The sequence below is a fragment of the Periplaneta americana genome, chromosome 6 (assembly GCF_040183065.1).
Source record: "Periplaneta americana isolate PAMFEO1 chromosome 6, P.americana_PAMFEO1_priV1, whole genome shotgun sequence".
NCBI classification, from domain to species: Eukaryota; Metazoa; Arthropoda; class Insecta; order Blattodea; family Blattidae; genus Periplaneta; species Periplaneta americana.
The window spans coordinates 185036138-185061329 of record NC_091122.1 but is presented as its reverse complement, the minus strand read 5'-3'; the positions used below and the strand labels follow the sequence as shown (position 1 = coordinate 185061329).

Sequence of the window (25192 nt, the reverse complement as noted above, 5' to 3'; positions counted from 1 at the left end):
GAAATGTGGATATGGAGAAGAATGGAGCCTATGAAATGGACAGACAGAATAAGAAATTGAACTGTGGTAGAACGAGTGGGTTAAGGAAGAATGGTGCTGAAACTGATCAGGAAGAGAAAAAAAAATTGTTTGGAGCACTGGCTATTGAAGAATGCAATGGAAGGAATGGTGAACAGAAGAAGATATCAGATGCTAGACAACATTAAGATACATGGATCGTATGCAGGAGGAAGGCGAAAAAGAGGCAAGATAACAGAAAGCTGGTTTTGCAGTGAAGGTCCTGCCCATGGACAGATAACTATGAACGAATGGTGTCTTCTTTTATACCGAAGTTTATTTTATACTTTCCAGCTAGCACGCGGTAGGACTCTATAACTTGGTGTCGGCTGAAACACGGGTCATCCTGGCGAAGAAGATAAATTTATGAATAATTGATTAAATGGCGATCTTACTCGTGTTAATTATGTAAGCATGTGTGGCTTACAGCTGTTTCGGTGCTACTTGACACCATCCTCAGAGCCTACTAGATCTCGGCGCTATCTCAACTTCGCTGCCTGTTGTGTGGGTGCGTTCGTATGATGAAGAGTTGTGTCAAATAGTGTGTGTGTTCTGAAATTGATATGTGTGTTGAGAATTTGATCAGGGTGTGTTTTAGTGTGTCTGTATATTTCGTATTGTTCTAGTGTGTTGAGTTTTTGGTTTTTGGGTTGTATGTGTAGGATTTCCATGTCTGTATTTATGTTATTGTATGTGTGGTTAGCATTAGTTATGTGTTCGGCATATGTACAGGGACATCATTTTATTTTTACTTGCATTTTTATTGTACCTGCATTTCTGAATGTACTTCACTCTCACCCCTTCACTAATGTCCTTGCTCCCGTCAGACACACAAACTTACGGCCGTTGTTGCATTCGAAGTCTTCAAGCAGTGAAGTAAACACTGCAGTGTATAGTGTGTTTCATAAATATGATTGCGTTTTCTATAGAAGAAAGAACCTATATTAATAATATCGTACTAAAAATTATATTCAAGGAACGATAAATTCAATTTCAGAAAATATGCTTCAAAATGTTTTTAATAATACGCGTACTGAATTGAAGCCTGCATTGTAATGAACGGCAACCATTTTCAGCAACTTGTTTAAAAATTCAGATTAGCTTTTTTTTTTTGAATTGAGGTGGCTAGAAGCAAAGGAATGCTAGTGACATTTGTAATAACATGAGTTAAGTGCATCCAGTGTAAGCTAAAGTATCTAAAATTTTAGTGGCAAAGGGATATTTTAATCGCATCACACATTAAAATTTAAATAAAAATTTCACCGATTTTACGAAAGCTTAAACATTTAAACCCCATTTTCTCAAAAGTAACTTAAGTGCACTTACAGCCCTTTACTTATGACCTCCTCAATTTAAATGCACTCTCTATATTTTATGATAACATCAATAATTAATATGCTAAATAAAGTAGACATTACATAACGAACATAGCCGCCTGAAAAGTTGAGTTTTTGAAAAAAAAAAAATGTTACTACTCTACTGTATTTTGATAAATTCCGTAAAAGTGATGATCAAACTGAAAATCGTAATATCGTATTTCCCTACAACATAAATGGATGGATACACTACTTTTCTCTCCTCCTATACCTAGTAAAATGATTTGTTTATATATTGCACTAGTAACATCAAACTCCTGTAATGGAAGGTGGCAACAGTGTTTCCGAGTATAGCCAGGTTAATGTTAAAAATGTTGGTAAAAATAAAGTGATGTCCCTGTAGATGTATTGTGTCCTCTGGTTATTGCTTTAATGTGTTCTTTGTATCGAGTTTGGAATGATCTGCCTGTCTGTCCAATGTAGAAACTGTCGCAACTATTTCGTGTGAGTTTGTATACGCTTGTGTGGTTGTATTTATTTGTTTGTGTTGTTTGTGTGTTGAGATGTCTTTGTAGTGTGTTTTCTGTTCTGTATGCTATGTTGTATTTCTGTTTTCTGAATGAGGATGCGATCTTGTGTGTGTTTTTGTTTTCGTATGTTAGTGTGATGTATTTCTTGTGTTCTTGTGTTTGTGTTGTGTTTTGTGTTTGTTGAGTTTTTGTTTTGTCTTCCTTATGATGTTGTCTATTATGTTTGGGTTGTAACCATTTTCTTGTGCTATGTATTTGATTGTGTTCACTTCTTCATTGTAGTGTTGTTGGCTCATGGGTATGTTGAGTAATCTGTGTACCATTGTCCTGAATGCAGCATGTTTGTGTTGTATGGGGTGGTGGGGGTTGGTTTTCTGTATATTTTGAAGGTGTTTTTGTTGTCAACTTATGCTCAAAATAGAATGTAACTCTCGGTACACGACGGTAAGACCTTCCCTGCAGTCCTCGAAAATAATTCAGCAGACACGGACGTTGTGATTCTCCCCTACGTACGACCTGCACGTGCATGCTTGAGTGGCATGGTGCTAAGAGCTGCTCATGCACCTGATGCGTAGCAGGTTGAAAATCGCAGTAAATCAATTTCGCGGCAAGAGTCTTCAAGCTTTTAACACACAATACCGAGCAGGCTTTTTACAATTCAATATCACTAAACGCTTTGCGAGGGAAGAAAGCAGAGGGCTACTACAAACAAACCAGCCACGCCGTACGCACGCACTCTGGTTTAGGCGGTAAGCCAGCGGAGGCGTGCAGTACGTCGGCGCGGGCAGCAGACGACAGAGGGATTGTTGAATGGTGAAGGAAGGAGCGTTGGAGGGGGGAAAAGAAGGGGGGAGAATCTCCCTAGAAGAGCTTGGAGGTGTATTTTTCATGGCATGGTCTACTAAAAGTCTTACAACTAACGCCAAACGCAGACCATCGCTTTTATTCATTCCGGCGTGAGTGTTGGTGCACGGCGTTGCAACTGTTTCGTCCTTTTTGGCGGGCGGTGGAATGTTGTGAGTGGTGCTAGTGATGACCGGAGTTTGTTGAAATAAAGCTTGTATCTTCGTTAAAGCAGATAAGACGGAATTGCCTGCAGGACATTCATGTCTGTTTACCGGGGTGACATTGTTACGTGACACAGGACAAACATTCGCTGTTCAAATGCTGTTCGATTTCTGACGTCTGAAAGCAACGCATCCAACCAAGAGCCGTGGGAGCTGTCGAGTACACAAACCGAAGAGAGCCGAGGAAATACCACAAAAATGTTAACCAGGTAATAAAACACTTCAGTGGCGGCTTGTGAAACAGCCACAAGCATGTATCTCAGCTTGTTTCCTGAAATACTCGAGAAGTTAGCTATTTCTTCTACTTGCATTTGTGTACTTAACGTGTCTGTCATTGGAACCTGAAACTGGTCATATTATTGCCTATAAAAGCAATTTAATGCATTTAATATGTTTTGTTTTTAATTAAGATGCACTACCGGTAACATATTTTGCAGCTTCGTTTTATAGAAAAAACAGTATAACTGCATTTTATATAGGCTCCATATTAACAAAATTAATTAGGGGTGACAAGGGTATGTTGTGTGCACTACGATTGGTACAAAGTCAGCAGAATAAAAATTGTATGAGTAAATTTGTAAATTTTAAAGTGACGTGTGTTTGAACACGTTTATTTCATTGCTGATATATCATAATTAGAGCCGGCAAGTTCAGACACTTATTTTGACTGAATAAACTGGCAAGAAAAACATTAAAGCATGAGGAATGGGCATGAAATAAAGGAAAACAGACAATATAATATGGCCATCGTCATATGCTGTGAAATGAAATATCCTTTTCATGGTTAGAGGGCACAGAAGAATAGCACCATCGGTAGAAAATACAATATCACCCATTTCAGTTGTCACGGATATCACATTTTTACTATTTTCAAACTATATATTGAAAATGAAATGACTGTCAACTTTTATTATTAGAATCAATTTAGAAGATCAGTATCATTTTTCAGAAAAAAAAAAGTTGTTGGAATAAAATTTATTATCATTGTAGAAAATAAATAAAAGGCTCCGTCACGGATGTTAAAAGATTTGTGAACTCACTTTACACCTTGTTAACAAAAAGTGTAAAACACAGGTCTTTGACTCGAGCAAAAAGACAATCGGTAAATATTTTATAGCTGTTTCTGCCATGTCACGGGTGTTACACACATTTTGTCACGGATGTTACAGATGAGTTAATGTCCTTCATTTTTTTTCAGTTTCAAAACAACTGTGACAGTGCTAAGTCAAAATTCACTGAATTGTAAGATAGCTAAATTGTTGTTAAACCAATCTACTTAAAATAAATGGCAGAAAGAATAATAGGACAGAGTTAAGTGTTCCTTGATCCTGGAGGTCTGGAATTAATAATGCAGGCTCTCAAAATATTTCTTCAACAATAGCTGCTTGAAAAACGTACATTACCAGCTGATCTCTCTATCAGTAAGTGCTGCAAACTTTAGGGAAACAAGCACCCATTACCTAGCCTAGATCACTTAGAATCAATGGCCATAAAACTTATAACAAATTTTCTTTTTTAAAATAAAACATTAGAATATTTAAATTTAGAGCCTTATCTGTATCCTACACTAACAATAAACAAATATTTCTGAAAAAGAATTTTTTCATTGGAATATGCCAGTTTGCCTGGAATGACTGATAAGTCGTCACTGAATTTAAGAAGTGGATTCCAAACTGGCCTAAGTCCAAATGACAAGTTACGAGAAAACTGACAAAAACTGATAAAATAAAATTGACGTCCTTACATCCGTTTGAAAAAAAAAAAAACATAATACACAGATACTAAGTCAAGACTTAGGAGAGCCTGTTAAATAAGCTTACACAGTTTTATATATAGGCTTGAAAAGGATAAATTAAAACGTCAATAAAACAAGTTAAAATCCACCTCTCCCTTTCACGGACAGAATGATATAATTTACCCGTAATGGCGCACTACATTTGTGCATGACTCGTCACAATTTAATACAAAACCCATTGTACAAAGTTTTTACTTGGCTAGACCAAATTAAATCGCTTCGAGCTGATTGTTGTGACAATGTACTGTGCATATTTTGATGTGATTCTTGCGTCTATGCCCTGTTTCTCCTTGGCAGACCGTTTGTTAAATTTGAGGTGATTGTTGCAACAGTTTTTTTTCCCATTTCCAGATCATTGTTGTTGTTATTAAGGGACAAAACGAATATCAATAATCCTTATACTTTAATACTGAGAGATAGATAGCCCTTCCAACCTAGCTATCTGGGGTCTTTTCTGACCTTTACATACGCCTGTAAGTTGGCAGAATGTAGTTCTATTTATTCAGTATTCTGGATATGCTTCTATTACACTCTTTAAATTAGTTTGTATAGCCTATGTATTTCTTTTTTTTTTTTCACATTTATTTGTAATTGAATTTTGAATATTTGGATTTGGGGTCACGAAAGACCCCAGCTAGTTTTACACTACTTCTCATTTTATTTCGTTTTGTTCATCTGAAGTTATTTAATTTAAACGCTGTCATGACTCTGTACTAGCTCCAGGTGTGCTACAATATGCAGCTGGTACTTAAATCCATTGTTGTAACGAACGCTGTTTCAACAATGTTCTGTATTGGATACAGTTTGTCTTACAAATAATACCTTACTGTATTCAATAAAAGAGAAAAATAACACGACAATAATATACTAAATAAATATATATATATATAATACATTATATAACGTCATAATATGTAAAATAATAAGACAACAAAAAATTAATTGAAAAAAATATATTGTCCGGGATCAGAAAATTTCCCAGGTAGGTTGTACGTAATTTTTGACCTGATAGGTTTCGAGGGTTAATGTAATAAATATGATCATAATTTTAAATTATGTCTATGGTTATTTTATAAACATACATAGGCCTATTCATTAGAATTGGAGAAAGGCATTAAGTTAAGAATAAGGCAGAAGAGTGGTACAATAGGAAAAATGGAAAAAAAAAAAGAAAAAACTTGTAAGAGATTGGTAACAATATAAAAATCATTTATTGATTGAGAATTTATCGGTACACGGAACCGATTAAAAAGACATTTTGACGAACTTGCGAGCTATAATCATAATTGTTTGCTTAACTTAATCAAGTTGAAAAAAAGTACTTCGGAAAAGTAGCTCCTGTAGAATAATATTTTGTGTGGTCACACCTCCAACTAGCGGCATCGAAATATAAAAGTCGTACTTAATGTCATTAACAGTAAGACATGAGAATTAATTTCAGTTTCGTTTACGCTTCCTTTCACTCAGTTCATGGAGGTATTTTATTTTTAACAACGAAAGAAAGAAAAATTATCCAAGATTTCCGGGCCGAACCGATTCACCACTAAAAGCCGCCACTGCCTTTGACGCTTGTCCATTTGAACACGGAATTTACAACACCTTTTTGGGAATAAAATTAAGCCAGTTTAAGTAATGATAATTATTTGATATGCATTATTTTCAGGTTCTTTATTTTGTTTTCTTTAGTTACATTTAAAAATGATCTTATTGTTAGAGTGACTCATTTAAGAGTAGACTATGCATAATACAGAATAGTCCAAAAGAGAATAAATACTAAGGATGTAATATTAAGAACTAGCCGTACCCGTGCGCTCCGCTGCACCCGTTAGAAATAAATATAAAGTAATTACATAATTAAAATAGGGCATTTGATCCAGGGAACATTCGTGTTTGATAGAAGGATAAATCGTTTAATATGTTACTTAATTTAAATTGCATCCAAATAATTAAAATGCGATCATTTTGGTCCAGAGACACTCATTGGTGCAATGACAATTCCTTTAACCTGTTTCTTAATTTTTATTACATGCAACCATAGTTTATTGAAGATTGACATCATTTAGATTTAATGTGTATATTTTATTTTACTTGTTATAGGTTTCCATTGAATTATGGTAATAACTTAATTTTAACCCTTGTTTTCTACGTATTCAGTAAATGGCGCTTGGCCCACTATGGTTGTGAACCCTTCAACTAACTTAAATTTTATTATATAATATAATACCATATCATATCAGAAGTTACTGTAATAACATTATAGCATTATGTCCTTCTAGAGAAACTACACTTTCCAATGGTGAAATAATAATTAATTATACAAGTCGGTTAATTTAGATTCCGATATTAGCCTACTTCATACAAACACAAAAACATTCTCTGTAGGCAATCTTTCATAGCTTTCGATTGTTGCTGTCCAAGGCCCCTTATAGACGAAGTCATTTGTTTTTTAATTCATTACACGGCCTTAGATGGCAGTTATTTTAATTTTAAAACTCATTTATCTCATTAAATATCAGTACTATCAAAATGTTTCAAGGAATAAAACTTATCGGAAATGATTTTTAAAGAAACTTTTGTTATGTAACATTTTTCACAAAAATCAATAATAAGCGAGATATTTCGATTTATTTAATTCAGGCCCCCTTATAACTCCCCTTTTAAATAATGTATTTTGAATGCCATATAGCCTAAAATGTAAGTTACAACGAACTTAATTTATATTCCAATTTTCATCGAAATCCTTTCAGCCATTATCGCGTGAAAAGGTAACAAACATATAGACAGACAGACAGACAGACAGACAGACATACAAACAAAAATTTCAAAAAAAGCGATTTTCGGTTTCAGGGTGGTTAATTATATATGCTAGGACCAATTATTTTTGGAAAATCGAAAATTACCAGAAAAATTTCTGCTACAGATTTATTATTAGTATAGATGTCCAAGACTTTAAGACATAGAGTATGATGAAGTAATTTCTCGTACTAGGACTCTTGGGGAAAAACTTTTTGTTGCAGTATGTTCATATTCTACAACTCCTTTTTTTCCGTACATTTGTTTAAACTTAAAGAAATAATTATGATTTTCGTAATAGATTTATGTGCCACTAATATTGTAGATATGATTTTAATAACTAACAAGTAACGCAGATTGCTTTGAAAACGACCATGCTTTATGTATTCGATTTGCATGGAAAAAGAAGCGTACGTAATTAGTACCCAAACATCAAACGTTTTGCTACATTGTCATTTAGTGGTATTGGGATGTAGTAAGGTGTATAAAGAGATCCGTGGTATATAGTGACAGTGTGTTATTTTACAATGGGGTGTTGATGTCTTCCAAACCTCGTATCTCCTTTACAGAGGACAAAATTTCACTTTTTTACACCTTTGGACACGTATTATAGCAAACCTAGTTATATTTATGTTTGAAGTGACACTTGCTTGGACCTCTATTTTTCCGTCGAAAATCTTGAACAGTAGTTCACAGCCTTGAGACACCTTTTCACAATTTGTGAACTGTTGTATCCTATTGTATACTGATCGTGCACTTTCATACATTCCGGAACAAGAATGAATAGCTCTCAGTGACATCTCGCGTGAAATATGACCTCGGATACCCCAGCAAACAAGGCTTGTTTCTGTTTACCTGCTTCATTCGGTTCTATTCCGAATGCTGTGAAATCGGCACAAGAATAAAATAGGCGGAGACGTCATTAGGAGCTATCGTCTCCCAACTCCTGAATTTAACATTAAAAATTTATAATTTAATAGTAACTATTAAAGGTGGAGTAACGGTTAGTACATCTGACCGTGAAACTAGCGGGTCCGGGTTCAAATCTTGGTTGGTACAAGTTATCTGGTTGAGGCTTTTTCCGGGGTATTCGCAGAGCAAATGCTGGGCAGCTTTCGACGCTGGGCTTGAACTCATCTCGCTAGCATTATTACCTTAATCTCACTCCCACTAACCTACATAGCAGTTGATAAAGCGTCGTGAAATAACCAAATAAAATAAAAAGATATAAAAATTTGAGAACTGCAGGCCTATTCTTAATATATAAAATATACCATTCTTGTAAACGCTTAAGAAGCTAATTAATGATTTTGCTCAAATGAAACCAACGCGTTAGCCTTCGCTACATTAGTGGTTGTTACGTACTGTAAATAAAAGTTTAGTTTTTCGTTAATTGAAATTAGAATTTCCATATCACTAAATTATTGTGTGTTCATTTGTTGGCAGCTACGCAAGTGCATTTGAATTACGTAGTCTATTCTATAAGTAGGATAAGTTAAAAACTATGCTTATGTGTGGAAACGCGATATGCTCTGTAATGTATTCCCTAAAAATATCCCTCCCCCAAGCAAAAACTGAAATGACTCACTGAAAATAGGTATATAGTAGATTTAATGTTAACTGAAACTACTAGTTTCGCTCCCTGAGCTACAAAAATTTCAATACAAACATTTCAGGTGTTCTATAGATATTGTTGTTGTTGTTTAGTCAACTGTTCGAAGACAGGTCTGAACCTCACAAGTGATACCAAGAGGGCACCACTTATGAGGCAACTAGACCAGGGGATAATGGTGTAGGGTGGCCAGTTCCTTTCCTCCCTATAGAGGTTACGTTTATATGACGTCATTGCATTTTCGGCCAATGAAGTGTAATTAAATTTTGAATACCAGCCAATCAATTATGCTGACGACATACAAATCTATCTGCATACTCGACCTAACTACATAAATGACGCCATAACTAAAGTTAATGATGACTTGAATTCTATATCCATATGGTCGAAAACGCACGGATTTAATTTAAATGCAAATAAATCGCAGGCAATCTTAATAGAACATCAAAGATCGAAGTGTGACAAACAAAATTTGCCACCGATAATTGTAAATAATACTACTATTCCATACAGTACGACTGTGAAGAACCTTAGTATTTATATGGATTGTCACCTGGAATGGAACGAACAAGTGAATCACACTTCCAAAAAATATTTTCCATTATTCACTCATTAAAGCGACTGAAGCACTTTCTTCCTGATAAATTAAAATTAATCCTTGTACAAACACTCGTGATGCCACACTTTGACTACTGCGATGTTATATTAAGTAACCTAAATGCAAATTTGAGCAGCAGGCTACAACGTGTGCATAATGCGTGCGTCCGTTATATTTGTAATATTCGTAAGTATGATCATGTTTCCCCGTCTTTCCAAACTCTGTCTTGGCTAAGGCTAAGCGATCGACGAGCCCTGCATTCTCTTGTTCTCTTATTTCAAATTCTGCGCACCGCTACCCCAATATATTTGGCTTCTCGTTTTCAAAATTTATCCGCATATCATCAGCTAAGTACAAGATCTCATTATAACAATTTACTCATTATACCCTACCACAAGACATCTTTATATTCTTCATCCTATACAGTTTCAGTTGCTAGAAATTGGAACTCGCTTCCGAGTGATATAAGGGGTTGTTGGACAATAGCTTCATTTAGGTCAAAATTACATAAATTCTTACTTAACAGATGAATTGCTGATTAATATTTGTTACTTATAATGAAACTAACATCTGTCCATTCTTATTATTATTATTTTTAATTTCTCTAAATAGATTTACAAAACATCTAATGGCAATTACATTAATGTTCTCATTATAGAAATAGAAATATATATATTCTCCCTGTAACATAGTCCTAGTAAGCTTATATTAAATTAATTTTCATCATTTTACTAGCTATCTCAAATATTAAATTAATTATAATTCATTGAATTAAATTAGCTCATAAATTATGTTACTACTTTACCTTATAGATTTATCTAAATTTAAATAAATGTGTAGTGAAGATTATTGCTGGAGAACCTTTTAAGTGTAGTGAAAATATTTGTAATTTAAATTTATGTATTGTATTGATTAAGGCTGGTTGAGTGGAAGAGAAGGCCTTATGGCCTTAACTCTGCCAGCGAAAATAAAACATTATTATTATTATTATTATTATTATTATTATTATTTATTATTATTATTATTTATTATTATTATTATTATTATTTATTATTATTATTATTATTATTATTTATTATTATTATTATTATTATTATTTATTATTATTATTATTATTATTTATTATTATTATTATTATTTATTATTATTATTATTATTATTTATTATTATTATTATTAATTATTATAGGTTACGTTGACTATTTCGTTTACATGACGTCATTGCATTTTCGGCCAATGAAGTGTAATTAAATTTTGAATACCAGCCAATCACAGTCAGACATCGCGATAATTTCTGCAGCTCGATTTATCACTATCAATTTATCGCATGGTCGTTCTTTTGTTTAGTCAGTGTCGCCAACTGTTTCCACGTAAATCGATGAGCATGAATCCATTGTACTAAATAAAGTGCGAAATCCTACTTCCACATCTAGGCAACATCTTCGTCTTCTAATTACATGTCCATTTTATCTAAAGAAAATGGCATTCCTTCATAATAATTCATTTAATTAATGTATTAATCAGGTTAATTGTAATTATGCTATAAAATAATGTTTAAATTAAATTATGATTTCAGCAGATAATGAAAACGTATTTCTGTTATAATAACAAGAGAAAAGCGCAGTACATGTAATTAACATTGTTAAACCTGTATTTCGCTTTTCTCAATTGGTATTACTGAATAACATCCAATTTATTTATTGCAGTAATCGATATTCAATCTATTTCGACTTCACAATGTCTGAATAGGTTAAGTATTCATAAATATACAATTATTAACATTTTGTGAGCGAATTTTAGGGATATATTATTTACATTTTTATTTTACTCATGAAATAGTCCTAATAGATGTTACTCGCTTCGCTCGTGGATTTATCGGTAAATCCTAGACCTCTTGTGACATTACTACAGATAATTTTTTACTTGATTATTTAACGACGCTGTATCAACTACTAGATTATTTAGCGTCGATGGGATTGGTGATAGCGAGATGAAGCCGAGGATTCGCCGTAGATTACCTGACATTCGTCTTACGGTTGGGGAAAACCTCGGAAAAAATACAACTAGATAATCAGCCCAAGCGGGAATTGAACCCGCGCCCGAGCGCAACTCCGGATCAGATGATGGTGATAACGAAATAGTGAAGAGATCAGAGAAAACTTGTCCCACAGCTCTTTGTTTAGCTCAGATAACATAATCTGCACATCACCGAATTGCCTCCTTTAGAATAAATGCCGATAGTTGACTGAACTAAATTTAATATAAGGGGGCGTTTTAAAATGTTACATTTGCATTGCTTTGAACAGGAAGTTTAATTAGGTACGTAAAAATCCAAATTCATTCGGTCAACAAGAAAAGCACATCTGTTTACGTAGTCAGTGAGAAATATGACGTTTATCAGGATTAATAGGATCCGTCTGCTGTTAGAACATGGAACTTCGCTATACGACATCCATTGCTGAAATGCTGTCCTTTTAAGAAGAGCGCCATTTTTTTTACAATTGTCATTTTTGAAGCGCTAGCGTTTTGTTTTATTCTGTAGTCCAATTAATTTTTAGGGTTGCCAGTTTGCTGCTTTGAAACTCAGGCATTTATTGAGAAATAGAGAATTGTTGCACTTGCAACATATCCGGCAGGCGCTTACTAAGTTCATAATATTTTAAATACTGTAACTTATTATTTTATAACAATGTAAGACGAGCGGCTTCCTGAATAATCACTGGACTTCGGGTTAATGTAGATTATAAAATTTAGCATTTAGGCCCCTAAAATAGGTTCAATAAAACTATAAAATTCGCTCTAAAGTCATATCCAAAATGAATTTCAAAACATCTTACTGAAAATTAATAATTAATATGTCTTATAACTGCTATTATTAGTTGAGTGTTAAATGTCTTACAAAAATCTTGTTGTTTAGTCAATTGCTCGAAGACAGGTTTGAACCTCATAAGTGACACCAGTAGAGCATCACCCATGAGGCAGTTAAGACAGGAGATAATGGGGTGTCCACACTTGTGGAGTAACGGTCAGCGCGTCAGCGAAACCAGGTGGTCCGGGTTCGAATCCCGGTCGGGGCAAGTTACCTGGTTGAGGTTTTTTCCGGGGTTTTCTCTCAACCCAATACGAGCAAATGCTGGGTAACTTTCGGTGCTGGACCCCGGACTCATTTCACCGGCATTATCACCTTCATTTCATTCAGACGCTAAATAACTTAGATGTTGATACAGCGTCGTAAAATAACCCAATAAAATTAAAAAAATAAAAAAATAATGGGGTAGGATAGACTCAAATAATATATACAAACAATTTTTTTTCCTCTCACACATATCGTCAATTCAGATGCACTGCCTGATAATAGATGTACAGATACGAAATTAAATTTGGAGCGATTCTTTTTTTTGTGTATGTGTATGTATTTATTCACATTGCAATGGGTATATACCCGGTGGCAGTGGTAACTAATTACATTCAATAATGACAATTAATAATAAACATAACACATAACTAATAAAAACAATAATTAATAATAATGATAAATAATAATACTAATAATAATAATAATAATAATAATAATAATAATAATAACAAGGAGCATCCTAAATTAAATGAAGAATGATCACTTAAAATAACAGGTCTTGATAGGTGTCCACCTGTATGTAGACAATCATTTCGCACGTCTGTCCACAAGTAGCATGTATATAGAGGGGCTCTTGTTTACTGCACATGCGCAGAGTGTTTTAAGGGAAGGGAGCTCCAGATTGTATTTCCGTATCTGTACATATCAGCCAGAACTTCACTCAGAGTTAAGGAAACATGATCACTTTAATTTCCTTGATTTTCAGATCTATTTTGGCGGTATAATTTGATCATTTTGCATGGAATGCGTGGGATCTGCTGTGAACTGACTCGGGAATGAACGGATTCAGCAAATACTAGTTTTCCATTTCACCGTTTGTCCTTTTCATGAGCCAACAAACAGCTGCGAAATATTGGATATTACTGAATTAATGGTATTGTGCAAAAACTAAACAAATTCCCACCAAATTATCCTAATTATTCTGTCTACTTTTTGACATTCTTCACAACTCTAAAAAAAATTGTGTTGTATTTGTTAGACATAAGGATTTTATTTTACGGTGAATGAAGATCATAAATTTCGATAGGCTATAAAAATTTGGTTAATTTCGGTGATATTTCATAGAAAGGAAAACAATAATTCCTGCTTTATTTCACATTTAAAAAGTGCCATACCTTTTTCACTCTCGTCGTGCAAAATGCATTAGGGGTCTACTGAATATTTCTACACAGACGAGAAGTCTGTTTCATCAAGGTAATCATAAGGATCTTTGTACATTCTTAAGTTACATAGAGAAATTTATGTAACATTTTTTCATCCTGTGCGTGTGAATAATATAAACTAACGGGCAGCACAAACCATTCAGGTTATTTCTATTTTATATTAAAAATAAGGTTACTCCAAATATATTTTCAGTATTACATCCAAAATTATGTGTTGAAATAGGGTTTGAATACTAAATTTAACATTTTGTACATACATATCAATGCACAACTGATTATATTTTAATCAGTTACTATTTTTAAGAAAAGTCCACTATCTAATTAAAACAAAATCGTAAAACCAGTTAACTTCACTTACTGTCATGCCTGCCAACAGCACAGAGGGCAAGGAACTTAGCTTGTTGCATTAATTCACGCACAGATTTATGTGATTTCCAATAAATATATCGTTTGGGCACTATAAATTAAAATCCCCCACCCCAAAAAAATATTATTTTGTCTTGAAAAACAGTAATTTAGAATAAATTCGTGTAAAAAATAAAAAGTTTGCTTAATAATAATAATAATAATAATAATAATAATAATAATAATAATAATAATAATAATGATTTATTTTAACTGGCAGAGTTAAGGCCATTCGGCCTTCTCTTCCACTCAACCTGTATTATAGAAATTATTACTACAATGCTATGAATATAACATGATTAATACAATACAATACAATACTACAATGCAAGACAATATAATACATAATTAATATAAAACTATGACGATTCTTTTCATCTTCACAACACCAATAAAATAATTATGTAATAATAATAATACTACTAATAATAATAATAATAATAATAATAATAGTATTAATAATAGTAATGGTAGTCATACCTAAATTAAATTAAATTATTAAACTCGATCACAATTATAACTTCAATTTGACTGCGCCCGTAAGAAATCGTTTAGCCTTTTCTTGAAAGTGATTATTGTCTGGCAGCCCCTAATCTTCTGAGGTAGAGAATTCCAGTCACGGGGGACTGAGACAGTAAAAGAGGATGAATAGTGGGATGTTCTATGGGCAGGAATTGCTCGGATTTGGCTCTCCTGTGATCTGGTGTTTAGATTGTGATTCGAGGATAAGTAGTTAAACCGGGAACGAAAATAATTTGGAGTATAAGTGTGGAGAACTCGAAACAGAAGAGAGAGCGAATGAAGTGTTCTACGGTTACTAAGTATCTTAGATATCTAAGTAGCTTAGGTATCTACACAAAATTTCGTGCAGCTATTTCTCCAGTTTAACTTAACGATATTTCGACCTACAGGGCCGTATTCATAGACATTCTTAGCGCGGGCTTTCGGTGAATGATCAGCGAACTAGCGTTTTTCGTATTCATAAACCAGTGTCAGCGATATGATATGATATGAATCCTGTTTAGCATGCTCGTAGCCCGGGCTAGCAAAATGTCTATGAATAGCACCCACAAGGACTTGGGGCACAATTTTTGCTGTCGTCTGAAAATCGATATTTCGCGAATATGTGGTTTGCGAAACCTACTATAGGTATCCCTGTTAATGCAGTACAATATCACTTTTTAATATCTTCATATTTTGGTTTTAAATTAAATTTTATATTTCGTGTAGAAACTAAGACAAGGCAGAGAAGACTGGCAGGTGTATAAGGATTTCGGTTACACCTATTGTACACAGTGCATCGCATATCTATAGGTACGAGGTATTAGAACTTGACAGTAATGTAGAAGATGAAGTCCACTATCCGCTGTCTTCGCTGTAATAGACGGATAATTGTGTGAAGAAGTCGAAAAAAGCAGAATCTCTTTAACCGATATAGGTGATGAACACAGGACCTCTTGACTATTAAACCAGCTTGTACGCACTATGTCGGCGTAATATAACTGATTTACAACGTAAAACCTATTGACTTTTTTATTATTATTTACGTGGGAGCTTTCTGTGTAAGCTCTCTAGGTCGTTAAGTTTTTATGGATCTCATTAGATAGAACCTGGAGTTCCAGCATCAGCACGTAAGTCCGCCATTAGAACGTATCGTCGGCAGATCAATTCAGTGCACATCTCACCCTCATATCCATTATAATGCTCTTCCATCTGCGCCCCCTCGCGCTCTTGTTTGCCTAGCCTTCCAAGCATATTAATTCGTACAACACAATCCTCTGAAGATTTTTCTCTTCGATCCAATCTCTGAATTGATAACCTTCAGGCGTACATTTCTGTAGTTTAGCTTTCAAAATAAATTTTGATTCCAGATCTAGTTGTCATTCGATATTCGATGAAATTGTACAGCTTTACCAAATAATAATAATAATAATAATAATAATAATAATAATAATAATAATTTATTTATTTTGGCAGAGCTAAGGCCAGTAGGCCTTCTCTTCCGCCCAGCCAGACTCTTAATTCCGATAGAATACGAATACAATTGGTTACATAGTTATTACATTAATATCTAGACCATAAAACAACATGAAAGTAAATAATGAAAGTTGGATAGGTAATGTTAGTGTGACAATAATAAACATTGCTAAGAAATAGTGATGATAATAATAATAATTATAATAATAATAATCATAATAATAATAGTAATAATTTCTGTTAGGAATTGGACGTCTACGTAATATTATACCCATACAACTGTTTAAAATAACTTAAATAAAAGGGCATCGTTAAGTAATTAACTGCCACGTGATTTCCCCCCTTTCTACGATCCTGCGACATAACCATTTGGACGGACTGTAGATAATATGTCTGAGTAATTTTATCTTTTCGGATCGAGCAGAAGTGACGATTGAATTTACAGTACGTAAGGTACTCTTTTATAGAGTAGGTACAGAATTATTTGAACATGAGTTACTAGTACGGAGGACGAAACTGGTAATTGGAATTACACACATTAGAACTGAAATGAACGGCCACCATTTTGAAAAATGTGTTTAAATATCGATATTATGATTATTTTTCAGTTTAACTTCATTCTCTATATTGTACGCTAATGTGCTGTAGACAGTATAATATACACTACATAATGAATACGTCCGCATGGACAGCTCAGTTCGTGAGTAAAAACACTTATTGTTAATACTGTACTGTATCTTTATTATACAAAAACCTAATGAAAATTATCAAACTAAATAGCGTGATATTTCCTAGTTTACGTAAATGGATGAACTACTTTTCTTCCCTCCTATACCTTGTAAAGTGATTTGTTTGTATTTTACGCCAGTATCATCGAACTCCAGTCGTGGAAGGGGGTTGCAACCGTTGATCCAAAGGTATAGCCAGGTTAATATTAGAAAAATTAGTGAAAATAAAATGATGTCCCTGTATAAAATGCACACAAAAAATGAAGAAAATAATATGAATCAGTAACATGAAACAAAGCCACCACTCGTATTGGTAATAATAATAATAATTAATAATAATAATAATAATAATAATAATAATAATAATAATAATAAAAGAGAAGACATGGCTGGAATCCTAGGATTAAGAGAATAAGACGAAGAAAGTCCAAACATTGGCTTAGGCTTTCAATTGTTAAATTATTGAAGCACAGTTGAGTTTCATAAATTAGTGTGAAATGCAGCTCATTTCGCTGTGATGTCTTAAATCAAATATTGAAGCGCCTAACGACAGCCCCACTAATTGCGAATGTCCCACAGCTGGACATGAAGTGGCCAACATCCCGTTTGTTTTCGGTTGAAAATGCATCTGTGGTTTGAAGCTCTTGTGTTTTTTAAGAGTGCAAGTTTTATTGTTTCAATGTTGCCCTCTGAGTGAAAGGTAAACAAACCGAGGTGTGCACAAAGAATTGCATGCCTGAAGCGATTGCCAACCCAGGAACTGAAATATTTAACGGTCACGCAGAGCGAGTTCCCGTCTCTGTCTGGTTATGCAATGAGGGCCTTTACTGCAGTCTGCAGCCTTGAACTGCGAGATGTTAATACTGTAACTGTATTCTGAGAGGACCGTCCACACCTGCGATTGGGATATGGCACTTAATTGAACGTATTGGTTGTACGGGTAAAAGGGTAATAATAATAATAATAATAATAATAATAATAATAATAATAATAATAATAATAATAATAATAATAGTAATAATAAAATAGTAATAATAATTATTATTATTAAATAGTAGGTACCGTAAGTTCAAATAATCGAAGCTGAGGTCCACGCCTGTGGCGTAACGGTTAGCGCGTCTGGCCGCGAAACCAGGTGGCCCGGGTTCGATTCCCGGTCGGGGCAAGTTGAGGTTTTTTCCGGGGTTTTCCCTCAACCCAACATATGAGCAAATGCTGGGTAACTTTCGGTGCTGGACCCCGGATTCATTTCACCGGCATTATCACTTTCATATCATTCAGACGCTAAATAATCTAGATGTTGATAAAGCGTCGTAAAATAACGTACTAAAATAAAAATAAAATCGAAGCTGTGATAATGTGTTATTAAGCCTATGTTTAACACAGGCAGCGTAGGTGAAATCATTATCCTAGAACATATAACAAAAAGGACGTAAATATATTTTTTCAAAACAATTTGTAATATTACAAATATTTTTAATTATTGATTTAATTTAATTTGTTGGGTTATTTTACGACGCTGTATCAACATCCAGGTTATTTAGCGTCTGAATGATATGAAGGTGATAATGCCGGTGAAATGAGTCCGGGGTCCAGCACCGAAAGTTACCCAGCATTTGCTCGTATTGGGTTGAGGGAAAACCCCGGAAAAACCTCAACCAGGTAACTTGCCCCGACCGGGAATCGAACCCGGGCCACCTGGTTTCGCAGCCAGACGCACTGACCGTTACTCCACAGGTGTGGACTTTAATTATTGATGTTTTATACTGAGGTGGTTAGGTTACTGTTACATAATTGACAAGTAGGCCTATGCTGAACAGATACTGAAAGTTTCAACTCCGGAGTTTAAGTAGTTTTAGGAAAAATGATAGCTTAATCAACTTACGAAATTTCAGCTAAAAGTAAAGAAAGAGCGTTAGACGTCAAATACTATGTATTTCGAAAATACCTTTCGTGGAGTAAAAATGGTGATTTTTCTACTAATAAAACCTGATAACAAAGGTTGATTGATTGAATAAATAGTATTTTGTAGTATTTATTTATTTATTTAACCTGGTTGAGATAAAGACGTGATGCCTTTCTCTTCCCTTCTACCAGGGGATTACAACTGTAACATTGAGAATATAATAATAAAATTAATATTAAATTTACAATTACAGTAAGTTAAGGAGAGAGGAATAATGATTTAGTGAAGTACAAATTAAACGTATAATTACATACGGACGAAATGACTGAAGATTGAAGTTTTTATGTTAAAATAAGGGAACTGTTTACAAGAAGCCATGTCTGAGTGAGTCTCAGTTTTATTGGCCAAGTGGCTAGTAATTTTGCTTATATAAGATGTCACCTTTCACCTTGGAGCAGTTCTGGGCGCCTACATGGGTAGTTTGTGGCAGTTCATAGCATGTGCGATTCCTTTATTCTAAGTTCTTCCTGGACGTCTTTCACTCCTATCCCGAACTGATATCCACCCAGGGTTGGCAAAAAACAGTTTATTTAAAAAATAAAGAAACATGTTTTCTTTAACTGTTTTTATATTGTTTTCAACAGTGCCATGAAATAGTGCTTTTTTTGAGTTGTCGTTAACTAATGCCGAGTTCTTGGCAATAAAGCCATTGACTCGTTGCTATCCGATTAGTTCAAAGAGCATATACATGATACAGGGTTTGTTAATAAAAATTATTACATTGTCGCACACAGTGAGTTTAAAGAAGTTTATGATTCTGATCCATTTCTTTCTGAAGACAGAAGAATGAACAAAGTAATGAAGAAAAAATTCCAATTTTGTTCAAGTGTTTTGACAAACAGTGATATACCTTATTTTATTTCAAGGAGTGCAGTTCGGTGGCTCCTTTGAACACCCATTTACAGATTTATGACTTCCTACACAAACACCTCTGACAATTCCATCCTGTCCCCTAGTTCCAACATTGCACAGTTGTCACAATCCTGATGACCTTCGAAATTATGCAGTGAAACTGACGGGATTCTTGGAATTCGGAAAAGATGCGGCAACTCTGCTTCCACGTGGATTTGACGGGCACCTGTCAATTCTTCTGAACGAGGGTTGTGATTGGTTACTAACAAGAGAAGACAATATTTCCGTCATAGTAAGGAAGACATTTATTTATGACAACCAATTAGTAGGAGGCAGTAGAAGGTCTGTCGGCAAAGTCCTTTCTATGAAACTGCACTCCATGAAAAAAAAAAATAGAGTATACCCTGTCTGCAATCGAAATGATGCAACTGCACTTTTCCTTGGATACTACAAAATTATATTTTGTACATTGAGATTCATAGTTTTCTGCCAAAGAGCAGATCTTTCAGTGCAAACCCAGCATTCTCCAGTCTTTTCCATTTTCTGTCCTTTTAGTCTCCGCATACGATCCATATATTTTAATGTCTATCATCTGATATCTTCTTCTGCCTCGAACTACTCTCCCGTTCACCATTCCTTCCAGTGAATCCTTCAGTAGGCAGCTTCTTCTCAGGCAGTGACCCAGCCAATTCCTTTTCCTCTTCCTGATCAGTTTCAGCATCATTCTTCCTTCACCCACGCTTTCCAACATATGTTCATTTCTTATTGTGTCTGACCGTTTAACACGTTCCATTGTAATGTAATATTTTGGTCCCCATATCAGCCGGCTGAATGCCATATGCCTTATTATATCGCATGAGCCTGCGTGGTAATTTGTGGAGTCTGATCACTGTGATCAGGTATAAACTCTGTGCCATACCAGAAGCTCATTTTCGCCAGCCTGCAAGGCTAACACTCCTTCAGAGCATCAGACGACTTCCCGCACAGCAATTTTGTCCACAACAAATTCCACCCTTGTTGATCGAGATTGTACTCGATTCATTTCAGCAGTAGGCGCGGTGGAGTTTGTTTGGGGGGTTAATGTGCCTGGTGTCAGTTTTCTGTGGATCCGATGAGCGTGAGGAGCTGTCTAACATTACATACACTCTGAGCTTAGTAGCTTGAGAAAAATGCTGAAGGTCACAGTTGACGGACTAGCATACAAGATGATGTCAGTAATTATCCGAACCCATATACGTAGCCTGCCTGTTGTTCAGCATAATAACAAGTATGAGTTACTTCCCATTCATTTTACTAGCAGGTAGTATTATGCCTTATAAGGCCAGGCCTTGTTCACAAGCTGCATAATATGGAAAACACATAGAGTGTCTGCTGTGATCGTGTGTTGAACTGGCGGGGTCAGCGTCCGCGCGGCCAGATGGACATATAAAGAAACGCACAACAAACCACACGAATCGTTTTATGACCATGTTGGTGCTGTGAAGTCGATTAGACTGTAGCAAGACTTGCTGGAGCATGGAGTTAGAAGTTTTCAGCTGACTGTAGACCAAGAAGCTCTTATTCCACTGATTGACCGCGTTGAATAATCAACAACTCAATTGCAGTCACCATAATATTTCCATCGCCATTATAAATGAAACGTCAACTGCATCATTAATGCCATTACCATCACCGTCATAAATACACTTACCAACGTCACAACCTGCCTTTGCTGGAATCATCTCCAACACCACCACAAACTTGCCTCTGCTGGCATCATCTCCAACACCACCACAATGTGTCTCTGCTGGCATCATCTCCAACACCACCACAACCTGCCTCTGCTGGCATCATCTCCAACACCGCCACAACCTGCCTCTGCTAGCATCATCTCCAACACCGCCACAACCTGCCTCTGCTGGCATCATCTCCAACACCACCACAACCTGCCTCTGCTGGCATCATCTCCAACACCGCCACAACCTTCCTCCAACACCACCACAACCTGCCTCTGCTGGCATCATCTCCAACACCACCACAACCTGCCTCTGCTAGCATCATCTCCAACACCACCACAACCTGCCTCTGCTAGCATCATCTCCAACACCACCACAATGTGTCTCTGCTGGCATCATCTCCAACACCACCACAACCTGCCTCTGCTGGCATCATCTCCAACACCACCACAACCTACCTCTGCTGGCATCATCTCCAACACCACCACAATGTGTCTCTGCTGGCATCATCTCCAACACCGCCACAACCTGCCTCTGCTGGCATCATCTCCAACACCGCCACAACCTGCCTCTGCTGGTATCATCTCCAACACCGCCACAACCTGCCTCTGCTAGCATCATCTCCAACACCACCACAACCTGCCTCTGCTGGCTTCATCTCCAACACCACCACAACCTGCCTCTGCTAGCATCATCTCCAACACCGCCACAACCTGCCTCTGCTAGCATCATCTCCAACACCGCCACAACCTGCCTCTGCTAGCATCATCTCCAACACCACCACAACCTGCCTCTGCTGGTATCATCTCCAACACCGCCACAACCTGCCTCTGCTAGCATCATCTCCAACACCACCACAACCTGCCTCTGCTGGCATCATCTCCAACACCACCACAACCTGCCTCTGCTGGCATCATCTCCAACACCACCACAACCTGCCTCTTCTGGCATCATCTCCAACACCGCCACAACCTGCCTCCAACACCACCACAACCTGCCTCTGCTGGCATCATCTCCAACACCACCACAACCTGCCTCTGCTAGCATCATCTCCAACACCACCACAACCTGCCTCTGCTAGCATCATCTCCAACACCACCACAATGTGTCTCTGCTGGCATCATCTCCAACACCACCACAAACTTGCCTCTGCTGGCATCATCTCCAACACCACCACAATGTGTCTCTGCTGGCATCATCTCCAACACCACCACATCCTGCCTCTGCTGGCATCATCTCCAACACCGCCACAACCTGCCTCTGCTAGCATCATCTCCAACACCGCCACAACCTGCCTCTGCTGGCATCATCTCCAACACCACCACAACCTGCCTCTGCTGGTATCATCTCCAACACCGCCACAACCTGCCTCTGCTAGCATCATCTCCAACACCACCACAACCTGCCTCTGCTGGCATCATCTCCAACACCACCACAACCTGCCTCTGCTAGCATCATCTCCAACACCACCACAACCTGCCTCTGCTGGCATCATCTCCAACACCACCACAACCTGCCTCTGCTGGCATCATCTCCAACACCACCACAATGTGTCTCTGCTGGCATCATCTCCAACACCGCCACAACCTGCCTCTGCTGGCATCATCTCCAACACCGCCACAACCTGCCTCTGCTGGTATCATCTCCAACACCGCCACAACCTGCCTCTGCTAGCATCATCTCCAACACCACCACAACCTGCCTCTGCTGGCTTCATCTCCAACACCACCACAACCTGCCTCTGCTAGCATCATCTCCAACACCACCACAACCTGCCTCTGCTGGTATCATCTCCAACACCGCCACAACCTGCCTCTGCTAGCATCATCTCCAACACCACCACAACCTGCCTCTGCTGGCATCATCTCCAACACCACCACAACCTGCCTCTGCTGGCATCATCTCCAACACCACCACAACCTGCCTCTTCTGGCATCATCTCCAACACCGCCACAACCTGCCTCCAACACCACCACAACCTGCCTCTGCTGGCATCATCTCCAACACCACCACAACCTGCCTCTGCTGGCATCATCTCCAACACCACCACAACCTGCCTCTGCTAGCATCATCTCCAACACCACCACAACCTGCCTCTGCTAGCATCATCTCCAACACCACGACAATGTGTCTCTGCTGGCATCATCTCCAACACCACCACAACCTGCCTCTGCTGGCATCATCTCCAACACCGCCACAACCTGCCTCTGCTAGCATCATCTCCAACACCACCACAACCTGCCTCTGTTGGCATCATCTCCAACACCGCCACAACCTGCCTCTGCTAGCATCATCTCCAACACCACCACAACCTGCCTCTGCTAGCATCATCTCCAACACCACCACAACCTGCATCTGCTAGCATCATCTCCAACACCGCCACAACCTGCCTCTGCTAGAATCATCTCCAACCCCACCACAACCTGCCTCTACTAGCATCATCTCCAACACCACCACAACCTGCCTCTGCTGGCATCATCTCCAACACCGCCACAACCTGCCTCTACTAGCATCATCTCCAACACCACCACAACCTGCCTCTGTTGGCATCATCTCCAACACCACCACAACCTGCCTCTGCTGGCTTCATCTCCAACACAATCACAACCTGTTTTATAACAGTGGAATAATTATTCCACTGCGTATGTCTTCTCAGTTACCTGTTTGGTTTCAGATGCTCTGCGTGCTGTTTAAGTTCCTAAACGTACGTGTATTTTAACTGTCATTTTGCCACTCTTTCCACAGAAGACTCTTTGATCCCCAAACCAGTGGGGTCCCTTCTCTTGCTGAACCTTATATTATAATACAGTAATGTAACTGTTATCATTTCCCGAGATGCCAGTTTCCTAAGAAATGGTTTAGCTAGTTCCTTTTGGAGGTTAAAGCGGCAGTAGCGTCATCCCACTACTTTCTGACTCCCATGTTGTTCTCAAGAAAGGATTAATTTTTAATTCGATGCGTGTCTTACAGTTTCATCAGGACAACTTTCCTTTACTATGCTCAGATTCTCAGTTTCTTCTTCCTTCATGCGGTTAAGCTATTTGCCGATGTCTTTCTACTCATGCAAGAGTTGGGATTAATAATAACTGGCCTCACGTACACATGCCTTAGCAGAAGTGAACGATCATCCTACGACTACAGGGTAACTGTTGTCCGTACGACGATCATACCACCTGTTATAGCTGTCCTGGCACTGGTCCTATATACTGGGCGAAATTTCGTGAGAAAATTTGTTCCCTCATGAGGAGTCGAACTAGCAGTCATTGCTTATCGGTGGTGAGGCACATGACGCCTTGTAGCACACGGGTACGGCGTGGGATATAATTGCAATTGTTATGCAATTGAATAACTTTGTGAAACAGATATATGATTGCTAACTACAGTAGCTATACTGTATTCCCAAACAGAGCTCATTATACAAATAGGAAAGTGCAATATTAATTTATATTCAGGTTGAAAGCCGTTATAAAAAGTTGTTTTCTT

At 37.1% G+C, this 25192-nt stretch overlaps 1 protein-coding gene across 1 annotated transcript in view; it reads left to right on the top strand.

The window, feature by feature from the left end:
- The first annotated feature begins 2719 nt into the window (after positions 1–2719).
- Positions 2720–25192, top strand: part of LOC138702120 (uncharacterized) — a 168821-nt gene continuing 146348 nt past the window's right edge. The window contains exon 1 of the mRNA XM_069829714.1: positions 2720–3179. Within this exon, the coding sequence (XP_069685815.1) occupies positions 3169–3179 (11 nt within the window). The 5' untranslated portion in view covers positions 2720–3168. The remainder of the gene's footprint in view (positions 3180–25192) is intronic.